Source organism: Arvicola amphibius, chromosome 14 (assembly GCF_903992535.2).
Source record: "Arvicola amphibius chromosome 14, mArvAmp1.2, whole genome shotgun sequence".
NCBI classification, from domain to species: domain Eukaryota; kingdom Metazoa; phylum Chordata; class Mammalia; order Rodentia; family Cricetidae; genus Arvicola; species Arvicola amphibius.
This window is the reverse complement of record NC_052060.1, coordinates 19,373,291-19,396,374: the sequence shown is the minus strand read 5'-3', so window position 1 is coordinate 19,396,374 and position 23,084 is coordinate 19,373,291. Positions and strand designations below refer to the sequence as shown.

At 44.7% G+C, this 23,084-nt stretch overlaps 2 protein-coding genes across 2 annotated transcripts in view; one reads left to right on the top strand and one right to left on the bottom strand.

The window, feature by feature from the left end:
• The window catches only part of Gnai3 (G protein subunit alpha i3), a 37,461-nt gene extending 30,296 nt beyond the window's left edge, over nt 1–7,165 (top strand). The window contains exons 6-9 of the mRNA XM_038310771.1: nt 1,996–2,125; nt 2,460–2,613; nt 4,853–5,063; nt 5,153–7,165. Of these exons, the coding sequence (XP_038166699.1) occupies nt 1,996–2,125; nt 2,460–2,613; nt 4,853–5,043 (475 nt within the window). The 3' untranslated portion in view covers nt 5,044–5,063; nt 5,153–7,165. The remainder of the gene's footprint in view (nt 1–1,995; nt 2,126–2,459; nt 2,614–4,852; nt 5,064–5,152) is intronic.
• Nucleotides 7,166–13,831: 6,666 nt separating this feature from the next.
• Gnat2 (G protein subunit alpha transducin 2) lies at nt 13,832–21,644 on the bottom strand. Its single transcript, XM_038310772.1, has 8 exons — nt 21,527–21,644; nt 19,749–19,791; nt 19,354–19,495; nt 18,383–18,540; nt 16,823–16,951; nt 16,481–16,610; nt 15,063–15,216; nt 13,832–14,069 (listed from the first exon to the last, which is right to left on the bottom strand). Exons 1-8 carry the CDS (start codon nt 21,642–21,644, stop codon nt 13,879–13,881), a joined length of 1,065 nt encoding a protein of 354 aa, XP_038166700.1. The 3' UTR covers nt 13,832–13,878.
• Between the last annotated feature and the right edge of the window lie 1,440 nt (nt 21,645–23,084).

The window sequence follows — 23,084 nt, the reverse complement described above, 5'->3', positions numbered from 1 at the left end:
TGGATTTGAAACCTAGTGAAGGATTTTAGGGTGAACTGGCTGCTTATCTTAAGTACTGATGTACTTAGTAACAAAATCAGTAGAAACTGTATGGATTACCCTTGAAGCCATAGGAATGAGATGTTTCTTTGTGTACTGTAAAATTAATAATTCAGTTCTAATTATTTTTGGTCATTCATAGATTGGTCTTTAGCTAGGTAACCTTGTCTTTGTATGTAAGGGTCAGTAGCCAAGTCAGATTACTTACTCTTTCTATGCTAGGATGAGTAGCCAGTGAGAAGAAAGTGCCACATCCATGCTATTATTGGCTGGAGATATCTGATTATGAAGTACTGTCACCTCTTCCTTTTCCTCTTCTCTCTAGGCAAAACCACTATCCATTTATTCAAACATTTATTGAGCATCTACCATATGCAAGGCATTGTGTAATTGCTTACTTGCCTCTCAGTTATGAGGTAATGTTTATAAAATGTTGATCTGTTAGTGAATAATACTGTGTTACTATGTACTAAAAGCCGGTAGTGGGAATTTATAGCATTCTGCTAGTTTTATGGACTTTACAGAAAATGGGACGTTAACTGCAATTATTGGTGTGCTAATATGCCTCTCTTTCAAAGATTTGTATGGTGAAATGTTAGCCTTTTTAAACCCTTCAGTATGACTCTGGACTAAGGCCAATTTGTGATGACATCATATAGCTGTCGCACAAGACCAAAGGGTACAAAGAACTGCAAGATCCTCCAGATGGGAGAGTTGGGCCAGGAAGAGAGAGGATGAATGCTCACGTCAAACGTACTTAGAGAACGCACATGGATCTTACTTCTCTTAATCTATAGGGGCAAAAAATCCCTGGACATTTAGGCTCTGAGTTACTGAAGATTTCGCTCACTAGCCAGACACAGATCGTGAGAGTATATGAGCATTTGACTGCTGACCTTATCCGAGGAGGTCAGCTGTTCCTGTCATTGTGGGAAGGAAAAACAGACACTGTTGACACAAACTTAGCACTTAGAGGTCTGGAACAGAACATAGTGTGTGAGCAATGGAGGCTTTGCTGCTGCTGATTAGGTTCAAGCAAGATACGGTGTTGGGAAATACTGCTTAAGCTTATTTATTTTTGAGATAGTCCTGCAGTGTAGCACAGGCTGGCCTTGAACTTCCATTCTTCTAGGCCTCCATAATACTGGCTGAGTCATTACCCCCAAACTTGGCACAGGGATTTAAAAAAATTATTGATCAAATTCTTAGAATTCCAATATAAAATTTAATTTTTTCTGCAAGTATCTCTGTATGTTTTTCATTAACACAAGGCAAATAAACTTGGAACTCAGAGTGCAAGTTGGGAGTGCAGAAACAAGCCACTTTGAGAGGCAGCATAGTGAGGCTGAAGAAAGAAAGTGGAGTTTGAGGGGCTGGAGAGATGGCTCAGAGGTTAAGAGTGCTGTCTGCTCTTCCAGAGGTCCTGAGTTCAATTCCCAGCAACCTCTTGGTGACTTTTCAGCCATCATATAATGAGATATGGTGCCCTCTTTTGGCATGCAAGCATGCAGGCAAGCGGAACAGTGTATACATAATAAATAAATAAATCTTTAAAAGAAAGGAAGTGGATTTAGAGCGCCAGCTGGTCTAGGGTGTAGTGCCTGGCGCCATGGTAAACACCCAGCAAACACTCGTCGCTGTGGCTGCGGCTAATCTTCAGCTGGGCTCTTCAGCTCTGCAGGGTTCTTTCTTTCCCTTCTTTCCTCCAATCCACTTTTAGTTCTTAACTCTGCTGACATTTGGCACATCCAGTACATGTTTTGAAAGGGAGGAGGCTCAGTTGTGGGCTCTACTTTTAGCCACTGACAATTATTTAGACAAATTTGATTTGAACCTTGTCTTTTCTGTTATAAATGGGGTTTGAATGTGTGATAACGGGGAGGTTCTTAACCATGACAGAATAGAGAGAACTATAAATGTGACTTTGCTGAATCTGTGCTTTCTTTCTTTACTCAGAATGTTTGATGTAGGCGGCCAAAGATCAGAACGAAAAAAGTGGATTCACTGTTTTGAGGGAGTGACAGCGATTATCTTCTGTGTGGCCCTCAGTGACTATGATCTCGTTCTGGCCGAGGATGAGGAAATGGTATGTTGAAACATTCGATACAACTAGGAAATGGACAGAACTCCTAGGAAGATGGGTTGCCACCATTTGCTCATGAAAACCAAAACTTAATGCCCTTTATTTTCTTGTCAGTGAGGTTAGATTTCCAAAACCAATTAATTGTTCCAGTCCCCATTTGCTCTCAGTAGCCACATTATGTGGACAGGATTGCATCTTGTCAGCCAACCCTTCTCATCCCCTAACCCCAAGAATTGCACAAATCAAGATTGACTCAGCTTCAGGCTATGCTAATGCCTAACTTAGTTCTGTGAGTTCATTTTGCTGCTAACCCGTCCAAATCCTGTTTGTGTTTCAGAACCGGATGCATGAAAGCATGAAACTGTTTGACAGCATTTGTAACAACAAGTGGTTTACAGACACGTCAATCATCCTCTTTCTTAATAAGAAAGACCTTTTTGAGGAAAAAATAAAGAGGAGCCCATTAACAATCTGTTACCCAGAATACACAGGTAAAGGTCGTGGGTTCTGTTGGGTATGTCTTAGGTCAGCAGCGATGACTCATGTGTTCACTGAGTGTAACATGGAGTTCCAGTGGGTACATACTGTACATTTGTACCCACTGCAAGTAACCTTTATCTCTTACCTTAGCTCCATGTTCATTCTTTCTTTTCTGTCCACTTACCAACTTTCTTGGCTATTCAGTTCATAAGGTGAAAGATGGCATTGCCACCATTTCTTTGTCCTCTCCATTAAAACCACGAGGCTGCACTGGGATTGCTTAACCTCAAGTTGAGTTTCTAGCAAAAGATTCTGGTTATGGCTAAAGAAAGTATGTCAGGCGATGGTGGCGCAAGACTTTAATCCCAGCACTTGTGAGGCAGAGGCAGGCAGATCTCTGTGAGTTCGAGACCAGCCTAGTCTATAAGAGCTAGTTCCAGGACAGGCTCTAAAACTACAGCCAAACCCTGTCTTGAAAAACAAAACAAAACAAAACAAAAAACAAAAAAAAAAAAGGTAAAAAGCTGGAGGCCAGTCAGTTATTTGATTAGGGATCACAAACAAGAATGGCAGGACTGTATCACTATGTGAAAAGCCATAGTTAATTATTTCCACAGAAGGACTCTTGTTAGCTGAGACACGGTATTCTTTTTATAGTCAGAGAGATGATTGTAAAATGAGGAGAGAAAATGATAAAGTTAGAAACATGCTAGCTGTCGATAGGAAAGAAATAAAGGTTTATAAAGTCTATAAAAGAAAACAACCAGTATCTTACTTTAGGGCACTGGGCCAAGGGGATGGCTCTGCAGGTAAAGGTGCTTTTCTGCTAAGCCTGATGACCTGAGTTCAGTCCCTGGGACTTACAGAACCAACTCCTGGAAGATGCCCTCTGACTACCATGTGCACACTGTGGCATGCATGAACCATATACATACACCCCGTAAATAAATAAGTGTAATAATTTTTTTAAGAAAGCAGGGAACATGCTTACAAAGTGAGTATTAAAAAGACTAGAAAATGACCTTTGGAACTGACTGTTTTGTTTTGTGTGGGTTTTTTTTGGTGGTTGGTTGGTTGGTTGGTTTTTCAAAACAGGGTTTCTCTGTAGCTTTGGAACCTGTCCTGGAACTAGCTCTGTAGACCAGGCTGGCCTTGAACTCACAGAGATCTGCCTGCCTCTGCCTCACGAATGCTGGGACTAAAGGTGTGTGCCGCCACTATCTGGCGAGCTAACTGTTCTTGTAGTTTGGTTGTGAGCCTAGCCTTCAAGGGCTGAGCCATCCCTCCAGGCCAGCAGTGCCAGCTGCATGTTTTCTTTGTAGTTTACCTGGCTTTAACAGGCAGTTTCTAAGTCTGTCCTCACTAAAGGCTTCCCAAGGCCAAAAGATGATGTACAAAGAAGAAGGCGAGTGCTGATTGTACATGTTAATTGTACATGTTAAAAGCGAGGCTTACTGTTGGTCCTCTCTTCCCTGCTCCTTAAAAACAACAGCTCTATTGAGATGGAACTCAGCCTTTAAAGTGTGTTGCTAGCTGTGCCTGAGTGCCCGCATTTGGGAGGATGAGGTAGGAAGTCATGAGAGTGAGACCTTGTGTCAAAGTATGGAACTAGGGTCCCACTTCTTTCCCATCTGCTAGTTTGCCTTGACTTATGCCTTTTAAAAACTGGAATGATTTTGAAATGAATGCTTTACCTTCTTGGGATCCTTATTTCAGGATCACTCCAAGGGGCGACATGTGCCATTTAAAACACTTGCATTCTCTAGAAACATACCCACCTACTTTTCCTCTGTACACTGTCTAGATTTCTTTTTTAGCTGAACAATCTAAATGAAGAGGAAGTGAAACTTGTTCTTTTCCTTATTCCTTGTGTGTGCTGATTTTATTTTAGTTACAGTGGTAGTCCGTTTTCCTGAAGAATCTAGTGATTATAGAAAATCCTAATGACAACAGAAATAGAGGAAGAATTCTGTTTGTATTCAATTGTGTTGGGTTGCCTTTCTTTTTTTTTTTTTTTTTTTTTTTTTTTTGGTTTTTCGAGACAGGGTTTCTCTGCAGCTTTAGAGCCTGTCCTGGAGCTAGCTCTTGTAGACCAGGCTGGTCTCGAACTCACAGAGATCCGCCTGCCTCTGCCTCCCGAGTGCTGGGATTAAAGGCGTGCGCCACCACCGCCCGGCTTGGGTTGCCTTTCTTAAGTGCATACGGATGGCTGTTATGACTGGAGCTGACAGTGTTGGTTGTCTGTTTCAGGTTCCAATACATACGAAGAGGCAGCTGCTTACATTCAGTGCGAGTTCGAAGATCTGAACCGAAGAAAAGATACCAAGGAGATCTACACTCACTTCACCTGTGCCACAGACACCAAAAATGTGCAGTTTGTTTTTGATGCTGTTACAGATGTCATCATTAAAAACAACTTAAAGGAATGTGGACTTTACTGAGGAGACGGGATTAGTGAAAGGTAAACTTGCCGCAGTTTGGTTACAGTGCTCTGGTGGTGTGTTCTGCCTTTGTAGTTGTTTTTCTAATTAACGGTGTTTTTCTTTTCAGTTACTGCAGTGAGGAGTGTTGAGACCCGACACCACCTGCTGTCTCTTGGGTCAGCTGCAAGCATGACGGGACCAGGGAATGGCAGCAGCATGCAGACTCTTAGCACTCTTTAGCACAATCTTCTGTATTAGGGAATGTTTAGTTGGCATGAGGCGTTCGCGTCAGACATTGGAATTGGATCAGCTGTAAAGTGTGGCTGGCTCACCGAGGCATCGCTTGGATTTTCTAATCTCAAATGTTTAGGGCGTGTTGGCGTCACGGTGCTGCATTCCAGAACTTAAATGTGTAGCTTCCTTTTCCTTCTTAACAAATCACCAGTAGTTAGTTTCTAAGATTTTTCTCATCAAGAGAAGAAAAACTAAAAAAAAATCTTACTTGTTTGCAAAAGAATCTTCTGAGAACTCAGTCTTAACTATGCACATGATGTGATCAGACATCTTGAAAATATTCCTCTTAGTAGGAGCTGTTTGTTTTTACCTCTTGGAACAGTCAGGAGTAATATTTCCATAATTAAAATATTTTCCTGGTTATCGGGACTATGTTACTACAGCTTTTCTGAATGAAATTCATGTTGCCGTCATGTTTAAAGTGCCATGGTGGCTTCCAACCAGCAGTTAAATTGGAGAGCTCTACAGTTTGCTTCTAGCACTCATTTCTTAAGCTGTGGTTGAAGGTTAGCCTTGTTTCTGCTGGTTACCAGATAGGTGAGTACTGACGTGATACGATATAATAAACTCCGCTTCTTGGATACAGTCACACGCAGGATAGCTGTCAGTTAGAGATGCAGACTGCTAAATTGAGAACCAATGACTTGCTGTTACAGATCTACTAAAGTGACCACTTGATTCTTGCCTGTTTGTCTCAGTCATGGAGAATTTTGTATAAGGTGCCCCTGTTTTCCATCTTCGTGGCCTTTTTTGTTGGGAGACATCTAAATTGTTATTAGCAGTGCATGCTTTTCCTGTAAATGTGGTGCCAAATCCCTGTTTGCCATTGTTTTTACTGTAGCGGTGTTAATTGTAGTAGTGATCCATAGTCAGTCTGCTCTTTTTCTAAAACTTGCCTTTGGGGACTTTTTTCCACTTTGTCATGCGTGCAGATGTTGATCTGTTACAGTTGGCAGCAGTATTAAAATGGTGAGTAAAGAGTCCAGGATCACTCCTGCTTGTAACTAGTCCTTTCTGGAGACCCTGTCTTCTGTTTCCTTTTGCTCTTGCTGACTATGCTTTGGCCTTTGAGAGTGGGTTTTGGTAGAATGGGGTCTCTGGATTTGTGGTAGTGTCCTCAAATCTAGGACTGAGGGTGTTATGTCCAGTCTGTGTATAAGGGGTATGTATGAGTCCTGATTTATATTCTGCTTGTGCTGAGAGCTACAGTCCTTTTGTACAATGTATAGCAACTGTCATTGAACACTGAATGGACCACTGAGGTTGGCAAACAGAGGGTGCATTTTGAACATTTCAGATCAGTCATTTGAGCAGTGCCTTTCGAGGTCCAGTCTTTTTAGATTGGACCCGGTTCATCTTTTGATGACACCTCCTACTCATTTAAAAGGTTGGTGGTCAGAACTGCTTCGGAGAGCAAGCCACAGTGACCAGTGCCTTTGCCGGCAGCTTTTAAAATTTTTAATTCTCACGGGAAATCATTCTTGTGCAGACAGTATAACTATTATCTGACATGCATTTCTTTAGGTCTAGGAAAATATCATCTGAAAGAAAGAAAAGTATTGATTTTAATCAGCAATTGACTTAATTCCCAAGTGTAGGGGTTCCTAAGTCCTACTCTGAACTTGTCTTTCCTTTGTTGTATTCTGTAATATAAAGTATCTGGGAATGAGAACTAGTGAAATGTTGTTTTCGTGACTTTTCTATACTTTGGGTTTAATGAAATGGTGTTGATAATTAAAATAATAGATAATCCAAGCTTAATTTTACTTTAAAATGCATTTTGTATTTTCATTTGAATCTGTCTATTTTTTAAATCTTTCTGTTAATTAAAAATAGAAGTTCTCCACTTCTTCGCCTCTACATACTACTCCTATTGCTTTCTGTTTACAAGGAATCATCCTAACCAGCCAGGTACCTTCATTTAGGACGGAAGGGAGGCAGTTTGAGTTTTCAGAGCTGACCTGAGGGGGAAAATGACGGAAAACTGCCTGAAGAGGTTGACGTCTTGGCCGTGGGCTGGTGATCTGTGAACTCTAAAGCGTTTCTGTTCAGCTAGGCTTTCAGATCTCTAACTTGTGTTCTGAAGAACATTTCCTAGGCAGAGTCAGAATGTGGGAGTTAAGCTTCCTATGATCCTGGAGGAAAAAGATTGAAGCCGAAAGTTAGGAGTTTGATCTGGAAAATGCTGGAGTTTTATAATGGATAATGTTCATTTTGAGGTGGCCAGACCTTGGATCACCTAAGAAGTCAACTAAGAAAATTAATGTTTATTTAATAATAAACAATAGATTGACCTTAGTTGGGAAGATGACAGCCGTAAGCCTTTGTTGTTGACAGCCACATCTTCTCCTGAATGGAAGTTTGGGCAGATGGGAGTCGTTCCTCTAATGGACTGTCTTTCCTCACCTAATCAGTTCAGGCTTGTAATAGACTACACCTGCCATGAAACTCCCGAAACTACTGCTGGTGTCAGTCACTGGATCCTCACATAATATTTTCATCTTAGATAATTTGAATTCTAAATTGTACAGCTCTAGCTCACTTTTTAACCAAAAATAACTGCTGGTCTCTCTGTCTCTGTCTCTCTGTGTGTCTCTGTCTGTCTGTCTGTCTGTCTGTCTGTCTTAACAGTCCTGGCTGTCCTGAAACTCACTTTGCAGACTAAGGCTGGCCTCGAACTCAGATCTGCCTGCCTCTGCCTCCTGAGTGCTGGGATAAAGGCGTGAGCCACCACCCCCTGCACTGCTGGCTTTCCTGGCTGCCGTTGCTATTTGTAGCTGTGGCTTCAGCTAGTGCTTCTCTGGGCTGATGTGCCACACTCATCTCCTGCTGGGTAAGCGCTTGTTGCAGGACTCTTTGTGGATTGAAATCACAGTCCTCTGATCAAAGCTAAATAGCACTCAGGTTGGTGAGTGTTAGTGTTTGGGAATCTTGCTTTCCTTGTATGCTACTAACTGTAGGGAAAATGTTATCTTAGTTTGCCTCTATCCCAGGTAATTATTGTGTTCTTTCTCAGGCTCCATAGTACAGACCAGAGACCTGAAATAGATCAGACAGAGCTTGCCATGTGGCTCTGACCATTGTACATTATTATTTTGTTTCCATAAACACAAGAAAAAATACAGGACATCTTGGTTTCGATATGAATTTTTAGGATGTGGAAATAAAGGTTTCTCTTTAGAAGCAAGGAGACTGATTTCCATAATGGTCAAGGTCTTCCTTCTTTCATCTTGTGTGCACGCATGCGCGTGCGCACACACAGAGTTCTGAGGAATAAGAGGTGACATTTGGAGTACACGGTTAATTTATGCAGATTCCCCAACTAACTGAACTAAACTAAAACTCACAAAGACACCTTGGGAAATGTATTTTTGTTTGTGTGTTTGTTTAAAGTAAATTTGAGGCAACAGAACAGACTAATTTTAAGAAAAACATGTATTCATGCATAATCGCAAAGTCACTAGTGAATGACAGGGTTTCTTTAGCAACTTAGAAATACTTCTGGGTGTTAGGGATTATCTCAGTAGTTAAGAGCACTGGCTGCTCTTCCCGAGGATTTGATTTCAGTTCCCAGCACCCACATGACAGCTCACCACCATCGATAACTCCAGTCCCTGGGACTGTGACATCTTCTTCTGTGGACACCAGGTCCAAGTGGTGGTCAAGCACATACATAGATACAGGCAGAACACTCATACACGGAAATAAGATGTCTTAACATTTTTAAATTCACTTTCTCACGTGCCTTAAAAGTGCCTTTCGGACAGACAGTTGGTATGAGAGCTGCTGGGCCGAACCATTTCTACAGCTCAGATGCAGGGTGTTTAATTTTTATGCAGGATTTCAAGAGACTTGGGACACGCAAACATTTATGTCCACATCATTTATTTACAGTATTTATGTAGTAAAATGTTTAAAAATCTCGTGACAAGGCTGGGCAGTGGTGGTGCACACCCTTAATCCCAGCACTCAGGGAGACAGAAGTAGGCGGATCTCAGTGAGTTCAAGGCCAGCCTTGAACAATGCAAGTTCCAGGGCAACCAGGACTACACAGAACGACCCTGTCTCAAAAAGCCTGTGACAAATGACTGTGTGTAATAACAGATAAATATGCATTTATGGGGATCACAAGGTGGCAGAAGTAATAAATAGTGATACATTATTGCAGTGTATTAAATTGGCTAACTTTAATACATTGGCTAAATTGGTTTTGTGTGATCTGGCTTATGTCATCTACCTATCTCCAGGCCCACCTTAATATTCGTTGGGCTACTCAGACATTGTAACCGAGAAGTTTGTGAGATAGATAGAATTCCAGAAATTACTTTTTTTTTTTTAAATCTTTGCTCATGTAGGACAAAAGTCCTGAGACCTCTTAGAAATCTTAGGAGACTGAGAATTACTTGGAGTACTGGTTCCACTCTTTCATAGCTTCTACCTAAGCCATGAACCCTTGAGCAGGTCACTTTCAGTCTTGCGTTCCTCTGTGTCCAAAGGTGGGCCGCACTAAATAAATACCAGGTATGATACACTATAATTTTGACCAGATAGAAATAACATTTGAAGATGTTTTATAATGTGCTTTATAATGATCAGGATTATACTAATGTCCCACAACACCTGTGTTTACGGCAGCTGCTGCACAGACAGCATGTGGCAGATATGGATGGAGTTGATCCTGAATTTCTGTTTTTCTTGTGAAACAGTAACGTCTTTGTTTTGTATTCAGCCATCTTATTTTCTATTCCCACTGGTGTGTTCCCTTCTAGGTCTCAGTATGCCTGTGTGACCGCAGGCAGCACCCCCAGACTCTAGCGCTTGCAGTCCCTGGCCAGCAGTGGAGTCGAGCTCTGGGGGCTGTGCTGGGTAAAGAGGGCATTGGGAGGTGAGCTCCTTCCCCTTCACCACCATTACCAGCACAGCACCTCCGGCATTGCAGGCACACTTTAGAGAGTGGGGTTGAAATGCTGCTTGGCCCTGAAAACAGCAGGGAATAGTGATTCAGACAATGTCAGTGTTCTTAAAGTATGTGTGTCTTTCACTGAATGGCTTCTGCTTTTGTGTCTCATTCCTTTACCCGCAGAAAGTGTCCAGCACATTGCTAATTGTTTTTCCATTGTTTTTATTGCAGGAAGGAATATATAACAAGAACTCCAGATTTTATAATTAAGTATATCTGAAGAGCACATTCCCACTATTATATTTCTATCACCCCATCCTTCTCCAGAATTTATTTCTTCTCCTAATTGGAAGCTCTACATGCTAAATAGTAACTCCCGGTTCCCTCTTCTTCCAGGCCCTGGTACCCACCATTCTCTTCTGTTTCTCAGGCTCTTACGTTCTGCAGATAAGCGGATTTACACAGTATTTGTCCTGTCCTGTCATCCCAGTATTAAAAGACCCATCAGATTTATGTGAGATTCTAGCAGCCTCTACCAGGTTGTCACAGTGTTCTCTAACCACGCAGTGGTAGGAAGTGCCTCACAGCCTCTCAGTGCCGTTTAAGGCTGTAACAGGAACTTAGGCAGGTAAACAAATTTGATTATACTTTTGTGCTGCTCAGTTCAGTGTGGGAACATGTTTATCTTAGTTGAGTTCCTGTTGAATTCAGCTTTCTAAGAACTAAGGTTGCAATAGAAGACGAGGGCTGGGTTAGTGAGAACACTCTGCTGGCTTACAATGATATCTTACGTAGTGACTAGCGTCAGCTTTTAATGAGGCAAAAGAAAGAGCAGAATAAATGGCATGGATTTGATTTTGGGCATTTTTGTGTTTTTTTTTTTTTTAAATCTTTTCATGCACATAATCAAAATGGCTGAGATAAAAATAGTCTATTTAACCTGGTTGTTCATACCTTGAATCCCAACAACTGGGAGACAGAGACATGTGAGTTTCTGTGAGTTTGAGGCCTGCATGGTCTACACAATGTTTCAAAAATAAAAAACGAGCAAGCAAGCAAAAACAATCAAAAAACAGGCCATTTATATGAAAATAAAAAATGACTTTCTCTGTAGCTCTGGAGAGTGGAACGGAGGGACAGGCTGAGCTGGGGCAAGGGTTAATGGCACCAGCAACTACATTTCCCCCTTTCCTTGGAGGTGAGCCTTGTCTTGAGTTTCAGGAAGTCCTTTTGACTTTGTTCTAAGGTATGGATGAGCAGTTGAATAGGACCCAGTGGGGCCCACAGTGTTAGTGTATGTAGCCACATCCTAACGTCAGTTGAGAGCAGCTGGGGAGATGGGCGTCTCAGGAGTCATTGTCTCCTAGTCTGCCAAGAGAGTCATTTTGTGAGATGTGCGTGCAAGGTACATTATGTGAATCTCTGAGCCGGTTAAACATTAACCTGTCAGAAAACAGGAGACTAAAATGCAGCTGGTTTTGGCTTGAGAATTTCATTGCTCTGCCAGAAGTCCTGTTCCATTGGCTCTTATACTGGAGGGTGAGTGTGTGAATATTAGCAGCCAAAGAGATCAGTAGAAGCAAAGAAGCCAGTGCAGTCCAGAGGGGTGGCTCTCTTAGAAGAAGCAAGTGGAGTAAAATTGTTTTGGGCTTGAATAGACAACCATGCTCTGGGTTCTGCTTTTTGAGACAGAGTCGCATTATGTACCCCTGGCTGGCCTGGAACTCCCAGAGATGCCCCTGCCTCTGCCTCCCGGGTGCAGCACTGAAATTAAAGCTGTGCAGCACTACTGGCTGTAACTCAGTTTCTGTTAAAGGTTGGGGCTTCAGAGCACCAGAGTCTACAGAGAAAATTGCTTAGTTTGCTTGTTTCCTTTGAATTTTGTGCATTGTAAAGCATTCTGAGGGATAGAGTGATAGCTCAGTGGTTTAAAAATACGGTTGTTCCTGGGTTCTATTCCCAGCATCCACACAGGGTGGCTCATAACCATGTGTAGCTCTTGTTCCAGAAATTTGGTGCTCTCCTTGGATATCAGTGAACACCTGGCATGCAAGTAGTTTACAGACATATGCAGGCAAAACACTCATCCACATAGATAAGGATAAAATCTTTTTTAATAAAGCATTCCGAGATGGGGATGCTGGAGTGTGCCTGTAGCCCTGCTCTTCACAGAGTGAGGCAGGTGATCTCGAACCCTCAAACTCAAGAGCAGTTTCCGTAATACCATGAGCCCCATCTCAAAAACAGAAAAATCAAACAAACTTAGTCCGAAGAGAGATCCCTAGCCTTCCTCATCCTGCTATAGGAGTTTGTGATCTAGAACATTCTAAGAATCATTGTATTTTGGGTTAGAGTGGACAGGTCAGTGATGGCTGGGGTGTGCCATCAGCGTAGTTCCTGCATTGCCTTTAGTGCAAGTGCTTTGCCCAGATGGGCTTTGCCATACCTGGAGTAGTTCCTATGGCAATTCTGGCAGGTTGCGGTGTGCATGTGTGTATTCTGCTCAGTCAGACTGATTAGTGACTCCACATTTCAGTGGTCTCACATTGGTTCTTGTGCGTTCCAAGCCCGTGATGTGATGCTGGCTGGCTCTCTAGTATTAATACTGCTGGAAGCATCTAAGTGTGAATGGGTGTTTCTGGCAAGGAGCAGATTTTCATGTTAATTGACACTTTCTTTTATATACTAAACCATGGATGCCAAGTTCTCTCCTCACTAGTAGTTGTAAATGCTAAATCTATACATGGCTTTACCACCTCCTGTCAAGATAAATGCAAGCTTCATTTCCCCTCAGAGGAGTTCAAAGGAATAATTTATCCCTGGTTTGTTTGGGAAGATGTTTGCAGCCAGTCTCATGTGGACCCAGCTGCAAAAATTGCCAGTGCCTAAAGCAAGCTCAGCAGTGGCTTTTGTTCTTGGGAAGCCGGGAGCAGTCGGAATGAGAATCGGATCGCTCTCTTGTTTCAGTTCTGACCCAGAAGTGGCAGCAGTCAAGTCCTAAGTGGAAGTGTGTAGGTGTCCTCAAGTTCAGCCACACACTCTCCCAGGGTAGGGGAGAGAGGATTTGTTTTTAATGAAGATGCTTGTTTCTGAATGAGTGCCTTAGAAATGAGTAGGCTCACATCCTTCATCCAGTGAGCCAGGTCTCTGAGCTGAGGCATATTGCTCTGCTAGTAAAAACCCAGGGGCAGGTTTAATTTTTAATAGTTTATCACTCAATGTAAGAAAGGTTTGCCATTACACTTTGAGATAGTTTACTCTTAATAACCAAGTGTGGTAGTTGGAGCCTTCACGGGCTTTTTGTGGCCGACCACAGCTTCCATGTGCTTTCTCTCCAGTTAGGTGTGTGCTCTTCAGGATAGCCCTGTGACGTAGGTAAGGAAGTTACCTTCGTAATACAGATGAGGGACTTTTGCTTCGGTAAAATGGAAGTGCTTCTACTCTACTAAGCAGAACTAGAACTGGAACCCGGGTCTTGGGCTCCTTGGCCTTGCATTCTTTAAACTGTATTAGCCACACTAGCTGTGAAAACTTACAGTTGTAAGTGTTCTTCTGTGTCCTACAGAATGGGCTTGTCCATCCTGTCCCGGCACGTGTTGACTCATTTTCTGCACCGTCTCTCTCAGTCTGCTTGTACTGTGCACCCAAGGAGCAGAGCACTAAAAGAGCCCGCAGTCCTTGAGGTTTTCTTTGATGATAATATCTGTAACTGCATCGAACACAAATTTGACATTCTGTGTGTCTGTCGCACAGGTCATGTGACTATAGATTTCTTTGACATCTCTTCTCATGTTGAGGTCAAGGAACTGGCTCTTGATATAATTCCCAGCATCCTCATAGGAGTTGTTCCCTGGTTTTAAAAAAAAAAAATTAGTAAAGTAGGATAAATTAACCTGTAGTGCTCAATTTTTAGGTGACTAATTTGCTTCTTGGAGTATTGTTTTAGACAAATATGGTCAGGGACTGTCAGGAGTGAGGATTCTGTCGTGCATGCAGGTGACTGTCAGGAGTGAGGATTCTGTTGTGCATGCGGGTGACTGTCAGGAGTGAGGATTCTGTCGTGCATGCAGGTGACTGTCAGGAGTGAGGATTCTGTCGTGCATGCAGGTGACTGTCAGGAGTGAGGATTCTGTTGTGCATGCGGGTGACTGTCAGGAGTGAGGATTCTGTTGTGCATGCGGGTGACTGTCAGGAGTGAGGATTCTGTTGTGCATGCGGGTGACTGTCAGGAGTGAGGATTCTGTTGTGCATGCGGGTGACTGTCAGGAGTGAGGATTCTGTTGTGCATGCGGGTGACTGTCAGGAGTGAGGATTCTGTTGTGCATGCGGGCGACTGTCAGGAGTGAGGATTCTGTTGTGCATGCGGGTGACTGTCAGGAGTGAGGATTCTGTTGTGCATGCGGGCGACTGTCAGGAGTGAAGACTATGCATGCAGGTGACTGTCAGGAGTGAAGACTATGCATGCAGGTGACTTTCAGGAGTGAGGATTCTGTCGTGCATGCAGGCGACTGTCAGGAGTGAAGACTATGCGTGCAGGCGACTGTCAGGAGTGAGGATTCTGTTGTGCATGCGGGTGACTGTCAGGAATGAAGACTATGCATGCCGGTGTTTCTCACTTGAGTGAGACAGTAGAACACAGGAAAGGTCCCTGTGTTTCCACTCTTGCTTCTTGGTAGGTATCCTTGGAACAGTCAGTGGCTCTGGTGTATATATCTGCTTTATTCCAGAAACATCTGAACTTGAACCTCATAACTATTCCTTCCTTAAGGCAACTTCTTTTACAGGCTTTTGCCTCTGGAATGAGGCGAGCCCATCACTCTTGTCTGCAGCAGTCAGCACCTACCATCATATTCTGGAAAACAAATACTGAGGTGGACTTTCTTAATTTTCTCCTCGAAGAGGTCCTTCTTGTTGAGGAAGAGGACAATGGAGGTGGCTGCAAAGAACTTGTGATTACAGATGCTGTTGAACAGGTGCAAAGACTCATGCATGCGATTCTGGGGAGGAAACGTGGGAAATAGCGGATCAGCTTGTGGGATGGATGTCTGTTTATTCCTGTTCTAACTGAGCAGGCCAGTGTTCCAAATAAAAAGGGAAGGCAAGGGAACAGATCATCTGTTTTTAGTGTGGTGGGGGACAACCAAACATTCAAATTTCCCTTATGCCATTTTAATAGCTTGATTCAAGGGAGATTATTAACATTCCAGAGTCTCAGTTCCCTTGTAGTTAGGAATGCTAGAGAGGACATGGATCTGTGGTATCTGTGGTAGTAACTGGCGAGGAACACCTATATTTAGAGATCTTCAGCTGCCAGAGTCCAGATAGCATCATAGTGTTGCTGTCAGGCTGAAGCCAGGCCCAAATCAGCACTTTGCTACTTGCATCTCCAGAATGATTTTGCTAGGCTTCTGTCATCTGGGGCATGGCTGACATGGATTCTCTGACCCCAGTGCCATGTGGGTAAGGGCTGGAGGATTTCCCAGTGCCATACCGCCGGCACCGGGGAGATCTGTGTGCGGAGTCCAGAGTCAGCCAGTCCCCCTGTCAGGTGAATGGTTAGGGAACAGACTGTTAGGGACCTGAAGTGCGCCATCAGCTGACTGGAAGTCATTCTTGTCATCTAATCAGGGAAAACTGATTAGTAGTCTCCTCCTTGTGGTGCTCCTGCTGTTCATAACTTCCATATCTGGTACACTCAGACTGATGTGGAAGCCATCTTGACTGTGAATAACACTGTCAGACATTTTGGCCAGAAGGTGCAGAGCACGCTACAGTGAACCCCACCAGTTAAGGAGAAGGGAGGAGAACCAAAGCTGGAGTGACAGCAGGATAGACCAAAGCGGGAGTGACAGCAGGATAGACCGAAGCGGGAGTGATAGCAGGATAGACCGAAGCGGGAGTGGCGCTAGGATAGACCAAGGCAGGAGTGACGGTAGGATAAAAGCTGTATTTATTTCTGTTGGGCACCTGGCCAACATGGAATAGATGTTTATGTGAAATTAGTGTTTCCACATCTTTGACTTCTTTTTCTCAAATCTAGAGAACAGACATCTTAAGTCCTTGCACTGCCCATTTTATCTGTCTACTTCCGCTTAGCATCACTTCCTCTAGCTTTGTGATGGCTGCACCCAATTCTTGGATTCCTAATCTCACATCAAACTCATGCTCAGAAAATTTGGAGCTTTGAAGTAGTAACCTCGAACCTGCAGCAGAAAGGGGATTTGGAGACGGGTCACGGAAACTGCTGTCAAGGGCACTCACCACTTCATCGTCTTCCACCAGCACCATGTCATAGGCACTGAGAGCCGCGCAGAAAATGATGCAGGTGACTCCCTCAAAGCAGTGGATCCATTTCTTTCTCTCTGATCTCTGCCCTCCCACGTCAAACATCCTAGGGAAGAAGCAGCTGTAATCAGGGGTGTGGCCAATGTGTGAGTCACTTGCCTTTGGTATTCACCCTGAGAGGCGGCTGCTTGGGACCAGTTAGTAGCAAAATCAGAAACAGGAGAGGCAGGAGGAGGACAGTAATCCGGATTGGGCTTCAGCAGAGGCCAAGAAACACATTGTGAGACCCGAGATGCCCCCAGGGAACCGAACGCTGACCTGAAATTCAAATCTTTCACAGAAAACTTGGTCTCGATAATGCCTGTGGTTTTGACTCTGGATCGGAGCACATCTTGCTCACTAGGGAGGTAGTCAGGGTCTGTAATCCGGTCCAGCTGGTTCAGGTAGCTAGGGAAGAGAGTGGTGTTGGTGATGTTCCAGCCTGCAGTCCAGACTAAAGGAGGCACAGGGTCTCCCCCTAAGTCACACGCTAACAGAAGCAGGGCTGGCGTCCACAGCACTGTACCAGGGTTGTACCAATGCTTGTGCGCCTAGGGGAAGGAAAGGGGCTGAGGGCCACATCCACCTGAGGCAGGTGTTGTGTCCTCCAGACTAAGCCTTTCTAGACCCTTGAAGAAGACTTGTTTAAATGTGTGCAAAGTTCCATCAAGAGACCGGAAATAGATTGAGAGAGACTTGGAAGTCACAGACAAGGCAATGTGTGGGCCTTCTCTCCTGAGTCAAACGGGAATGTGAATACACTTTAATATTTGGAGATACTAAGGAATTATTAAATGTTTTAGTATGATATGATTTCTTCTTTGCATTTTAAATCCATAGTGAAATTGTTGGGACAGTGATAGGACTTTAACCAACGGAGGGCTGGAAAGTGAGCCCACGGTGGCTGCGAATCATCTTCACGGTGTGCCCCGTTTTCCTGAGAACATGAGGAAGTTCAGGAAGGGTGGGCAGAGAGCAGCTGTGAACTGAAATGACCTAAGATGGAGCAGGAGGGAAACTGACGTGAATGGCTAATGCACACCGCGTAGTTCCACATCTAAAGTCTCACTAAATCTTAGAAGACTTTGAGATTCCTGTCCTCCTTTACAGATAAAGGAAAACTTCAGAGGGATTCTTTGGGATTCAGAGGCAGGAGGACCGCGTTTCGGTCTCAACGCAGAACAAGAAAGCGCTGTGGCCCGCTGTGCAGCTCACCTCTGTAGTCCCCCGGACCTGGAGCCAAGGGCGGCCGCTGCTGTTTATGCGCAGTCTTTGCCACGCTAACTGACTTCACTGGACTGTAGTTTTTCTACCAGAAAGTGGGGCTAGTGAGCTTTGAAGGCTAGTGTACAAGCAAGGACTCTGAGATGTAGTGTGTGTTGTGCCCTAGCAGGGACAACCTTCCTAAGTGAGGATTCCAGAAACTCAATAACATTTCAAGATGAGGTGACCAAGGGGTGAACATGGGTCTGTTTGGTCTTACAGCTCATGCCCAATTCTGATACTATACTGTTGGGGGCTGATAGCTGTATCCCTTATCTTTTTGGAACCAGCTTTGCAAAGTTGATAGTCTCTTAGTGTCTGACCATCTTTCTTTGGTTTGCCTCTTGAGATAGGGCCAAGGGCTGCTAAGCAGAGCCGCTGTTTTGAATTTTGTGTCTTCAGTTTCATAGGCTGCAGAGAGGCGGTGTAAAGAAATGCAAAACAGAGGGAACTGGCAGATGTCCCCACAGCCTTAAGTTTAGTTTGTGGGTCTGCGGCTTCCACTGCCTGGCGCTTAAAGCTGGGTGAGGTTTCTCCTGAACATCATCCCATCCCACCTCCCACCCAGAGTCTTACTAAGATGCCGAGTCATTGAGCTGGAACTCTGCAGCTCTGTCAAAGCAGGCTTGAACGCCACTGTCCTTCCACAACTTCCTGATGACCTCCACCAGCTCAGGGGGCATGGTCCCCTCCTCAGTGGAGTCTGCCAGGTTATTGAGCTGTCGGCCAGCATCCTGTGTAATCCAGAAATGTGGCTGAGAATGAGCTAGGAGGACGTCAGTGACTGTCCAGGTTTCTGGGAAGTTACTGAACGGAAAGTAGGCATTGCTACCAAAGCCTAAGGTGGAATAGTCTCAGTGTAAGGAAATATGCTAATTTACTTTGAGCATGCTCTCCGGATGTAGCTAGTCTGGGATGCCTAGAGGATAGTACCAGATGATCCTTCAAGTGCTAGACTTCAGATTAGGCTGAAAGTGGACAGCTAGAAGGTATAGGCCCTTCGCTGCAGGGACTGGAAATGTAAAAGCTACAACTTAGTGCATTTCAGTGTATAAAAGGTTAGTGTATTAGCTTATAAAAGTCCCGTGGCTAGGACTAGAAGCTCAAGGAGAAAATTTAAATGATAAGGTTAAGAGGCAAAAAGATGCTGGGAGTTGATTTCATAAACATTCATTATAGCGGCTGAAGAGATGGCTCAGTGGTTAAGAGCACTGCCTGCCCTTCCAAAGGTCCTGAGTTCAATTCCCAGCAACCACATAATAGCTCACAACCATATGTGATGAGATCCAGTGCCCTCTTCTGGCCTGCAGGCGTACATGCAGGCAGAATACTGAGAATACTGTATACATAATAAGTCTTTTTTTAAAAAAATTCATTATAAAGGTAGAGGTTGTTTACCCTACTAGTACTAAAGTGATTTGAAGCGTAGCAGACTCAATTTGAGTTACACAGAGCTTTTTCTTACCCGACTTTTCTTGTGGTTTGCTGGTCTCTTGTCTATTTCTTCTCCTGCTTCCACCCTGAACCAGATAACATTAATCACGTACCGCACAACTTGGTTCCGCATAGTCAATGCCTAGCGTGGCCATGGCTCTGACGATAGCCAGGATGGACTGCAACACGTTCCCATAGATGACAGATTTGAACTCTAGGCATTCTTCTGGAGAGTATCCATCCTGGTGAATGATCCTTCAAGGAACAGACACTAAACTTTTGGCGGGGCCCGAGGAACCAGACCTAAGGGATTGGGAGTCTAGGGGATATACGGGTCATAGGAAACCACCTGTTTCTACTGCTGTCTCCAAGTGCAGTGTGGGGGTGGGGGGACACTGAAAATCGGGTCCTTTAGCCCAGGGTTCCTTGGCGCTAAGGATCCTTCTACTGGACCAACACTGGCTCCATGGCACCCCATTCAGTCCTCCCGGGGTTGTGTTGCACTCACTTCATCTGTTTGACGATGGTGCTCTTTCCTGACTCTCCAGCACCTGGAAGGCAAATGTCCACGTTGTCAGTTTCCACCGGCTCTCCCCGGTGGTCCAGAAGATGGTGTGTGAACAGTGCTTTCTGGGAGACTTACTGAGAGACACCATGAGTGTTAGGCTCGTCCGCCTGGATTTAGAGCAGTTCATCCTCATTAACGCTGTTTACACAGAGACCTGGATTTCCTTTTTTAAAAAATGGCTATCCCATACATTGTAAGCTGGTTAGCACCATTCCTGGTCTCTACCCACTAGAGGCCACTAGCACCCCATTCTTAGTTGTGACAACCAAGGATCTCTAGACATACCTTGTGGCCCCTGGTACTCAAAAAAAGTTCCCCACTGGGAACCACTGAGAGACTTGTAGATATTCCTTTAAGATAGTCATGCTGCCTGTTTAGACACAAATAGTCTTGGTTGGAATTGGAAAGAGCTGGGATTCTTTGTTGAGATGCTGGTTTTCCTACCATGACGGTGTCTGTTATTAGCTGAAACATTCCAGTGTCCTCTTGTCCATCAGTTATTCACGGTCCTTCCAGGCCTCTCTACTGACCTGATCCCTCCGTCCCCTCCCACCTTGTCTATGCTTCTTTCCTCTAAACTGCTTACCCCGAACCCAGGCGATCTGCTTAGGCTTAAAAGATCTGTCCATCAGCCCCTGTTCCTGCGTAACTCCTGAGTTCCTCCGCAGAGCCTGGGTCCATCAGCCCTGTTCCTGTGTAACTCCTGAGTTCCTCCGCAGAGCCTGGATCCATCAGCCCCTGTTCCTGCGTAACTCCTGAGTTCCTCCGCAGAGCCTGGGTCCATCAGCCCCTGTTCCTGCGTAACTCCTGTGTTCCTCGAAGCCTGGGTCCAGCTCACAAATAGCCCCTTTAGTGTGCATTTGGTCTTTACTGCTCCCGTCCTCAGGTTCTTCATGGAAACTGTCTTAGGCAGCCACTTTCTGCTACACACTGATCAACGGTCCCACTTCAGTAGTAACACTGGTGTTTTTATTTCTTGTGTTTTTTTCGTGAGCCAGATGTCAGTCGCTCGTTTTCTATTTGAAGCCATGATCGGTTCCCATGACTGGCCCACAGAGGTGCTTTTCTCATCTCTTCACCAACCAGTGATCTGCTTAAGATGCCTCCAGTTAATGAACCTTCAGATGTCAGGGGCTTTAGAGCAATTACTTAACAGAAAGCCAGGAGGGCATTTCTGTTAAAGACTCCATCTTCCCTTCCCTGTGGCCCTCCCCTCCTTACCAGGTTCTCCAACAATTATTTTGAGAGCAAGGAGAAGAATCCAAACTACTTGGCAAAAGCCAGTAGGCTTCTCCTTGAGACTGTTGGGATGGTGTGGTGCTTTACGAATCCATTGCTGAGAGAAAGAGAGTCCTATCTTCTTCTTATCTGTCGTATGCCACAATTCTTTGACTGCAGGATTGGGGTGTGCCTGCATGGCTAGGGTTCTTGGTAGTTGTTGAACTCAAAAAGAGGTGGTGTTGCAGTTGGGTAGCCCAGCTTTGTCCTTGCACTATTTATAGTTCAAGGAAAAGCAAGACAGTGCCAGTGACCGTGACATTCTGGGTCCCCATATTTACTTGGCTCTAACTGTTTGGTTTCTTAGCTTGAGGACTGGACCAGGATGAGAACATGCCTAGCCCTCCCCGTCCCTTGGGGTGGACCAGACACCATCAACCCACCGGAAAGGCAAAGAGAGTGTTAATGTCCCCTCCGCTAGCCCATCTGGTGTCACTCACCAAGCAGCAGCAGCTTGACCGTCTTGGCTTCCTTCTCAGCATCCTCCTGCAGCTTCCTTTCCAGCTCCTTGGACCTCTTGGCAAGTTCTTTGTCCTCAGCACTGATTCCACTCCCCATCCCTGCTGTCTCCTCAGAGAAGAACCGCTTTCTAGAAGAACTAGCTCCGAAAATTTTCCAGTACGGCTCCTGTCTGTGAGACAGAGATAAAGAAAACCTAGGTTGGGATAGAGTAACATTCTCCTGCTCCCATAAAAGTTGAGTGACAGTGTGGACTGCTTGCTGGTTCTCGCACCCTGCCTACCTTGGTTTGAGACTCCCTCCTCCAGCTGGAGAACTGCTTCTTAATCTAGGGATTGTCCCTTTTATGTCTAGCAGTATGACAGGGTAAGCTAATTAAAAGCTTTGCCAGTCAGGCAAAGGGCAAAGACTCTGATGTTCTTTAATGAGGGAAATGACCTGGGTTTTGACACAGCTGGGTAGAATACAGGTACTGGAGCCCTGGGAGGAAGCAGCCACCTTCTCCCTTCTGAAGAGCTCACACAAGCCTGCAAGCCTCTGTTCCAGGGATTCATTTGCATTGGAGAGCTGAAGAGTGATCCCCCTAGCTGAGTTTACAAGGCCTTGGTTTTAGGGAATCAAAGGGATAGTCCTGGCAAGGACGCCTGCTCCCAGGGCTGTTCTTGTTGCTTTGTGCTGGCTCATCTCTCAGAATGCTCTGTGTGTGTGTGTGTGTGTGTGTGTGTGTGTGTGTGTGTGTATGTGTGTGTGAGAGAGAGAGAGAGAGAGAGACAGACAGACACAGACAGAGACACAGACAGACAGACAGAGAGTTTCTTTTCTTTTATTGTTGTTCTTTGAGACAGGGTTTCTTTGTATAACCTGGCTGTCCTGGAGCTGGCTCTGTAGACCAGGCTGGTCTTGAATTCACAGAGATCCACCTGCCTCTGCCTCCTGAGTGCTGGGATTAAAATCATGTGCCACCACCGTCTGACTCTTTGTTTTTCTGATTTACTACTGTACATTTCTTCCATTCACAGATTAAATCTGATTTACCTTTGAGTTTGTGGTTTACTAGTGAGTCCTCATCAAATATTTGCTTAAAGCCGGGCGGTGGTGGCGCACGCCTTTAATCCCAGCACTCGGGAGGCAGAGGCAGGCGGATCTCTGTGAGTTCGAGGCCAGCCTGGTCTACAAGAGCTAGTTCCAGGACAGGCTCTAAAAAAGCTGCAGAGAAACCCTGTCTCGAAAAACCAAAAAAAAAAAAAAAAAAAAAAAAAAAAAAAAAAAAAAAAATTTGTTTAATGAAGACAAAGGAAAAGGAGTAGGTGGTAGAAAAACTGCCTTGCTTCCCCTTACCCCACGCCAGCTACACTTGGCTAAGTGAACTTGGCTGGTATTTTGTGTGGGTTGTATGCCACCTTACACAACAAGCTCTCGTGGGCAGTTGAACTCTGCCTACAGAGAGGCTCTCCAGCTCTGCTCCCTCGCCTCACCTTGGCTGTCATGTTGGTAAGGACGCAACCTCACAGTTGCCTCACAGACTCTGAACGCAGCTCA

What these genes read in the sequence shown, in the direction of transcription:
- Gnat2 (XM_038310772.1), bottom strand. Translation starts at nt 21,644, where the DNA reads ATGGGGAGTGGAATCAGTGCTGAGGACAAAGAACTTGCCAAGAGGTCC. An exon ending in GGTCAAGCTGCTGCTGCTTG is followed by an intron (nt 19,792 to 21,526) that starts GTGAGTGACACC and finishes TTTGCCTTCCAG; the next exon opens with GTGCTGGAGAGTCAGGAAAG. An exon ending in ATGCGGAACCAAGTTGTGCG is followed by an intron (nt 18,541 to 19,353) that starts GTACGTGATTAA and finishes TGGATTACACAG; the next exon opens with GATGCTGGCCGACAGCTCAA.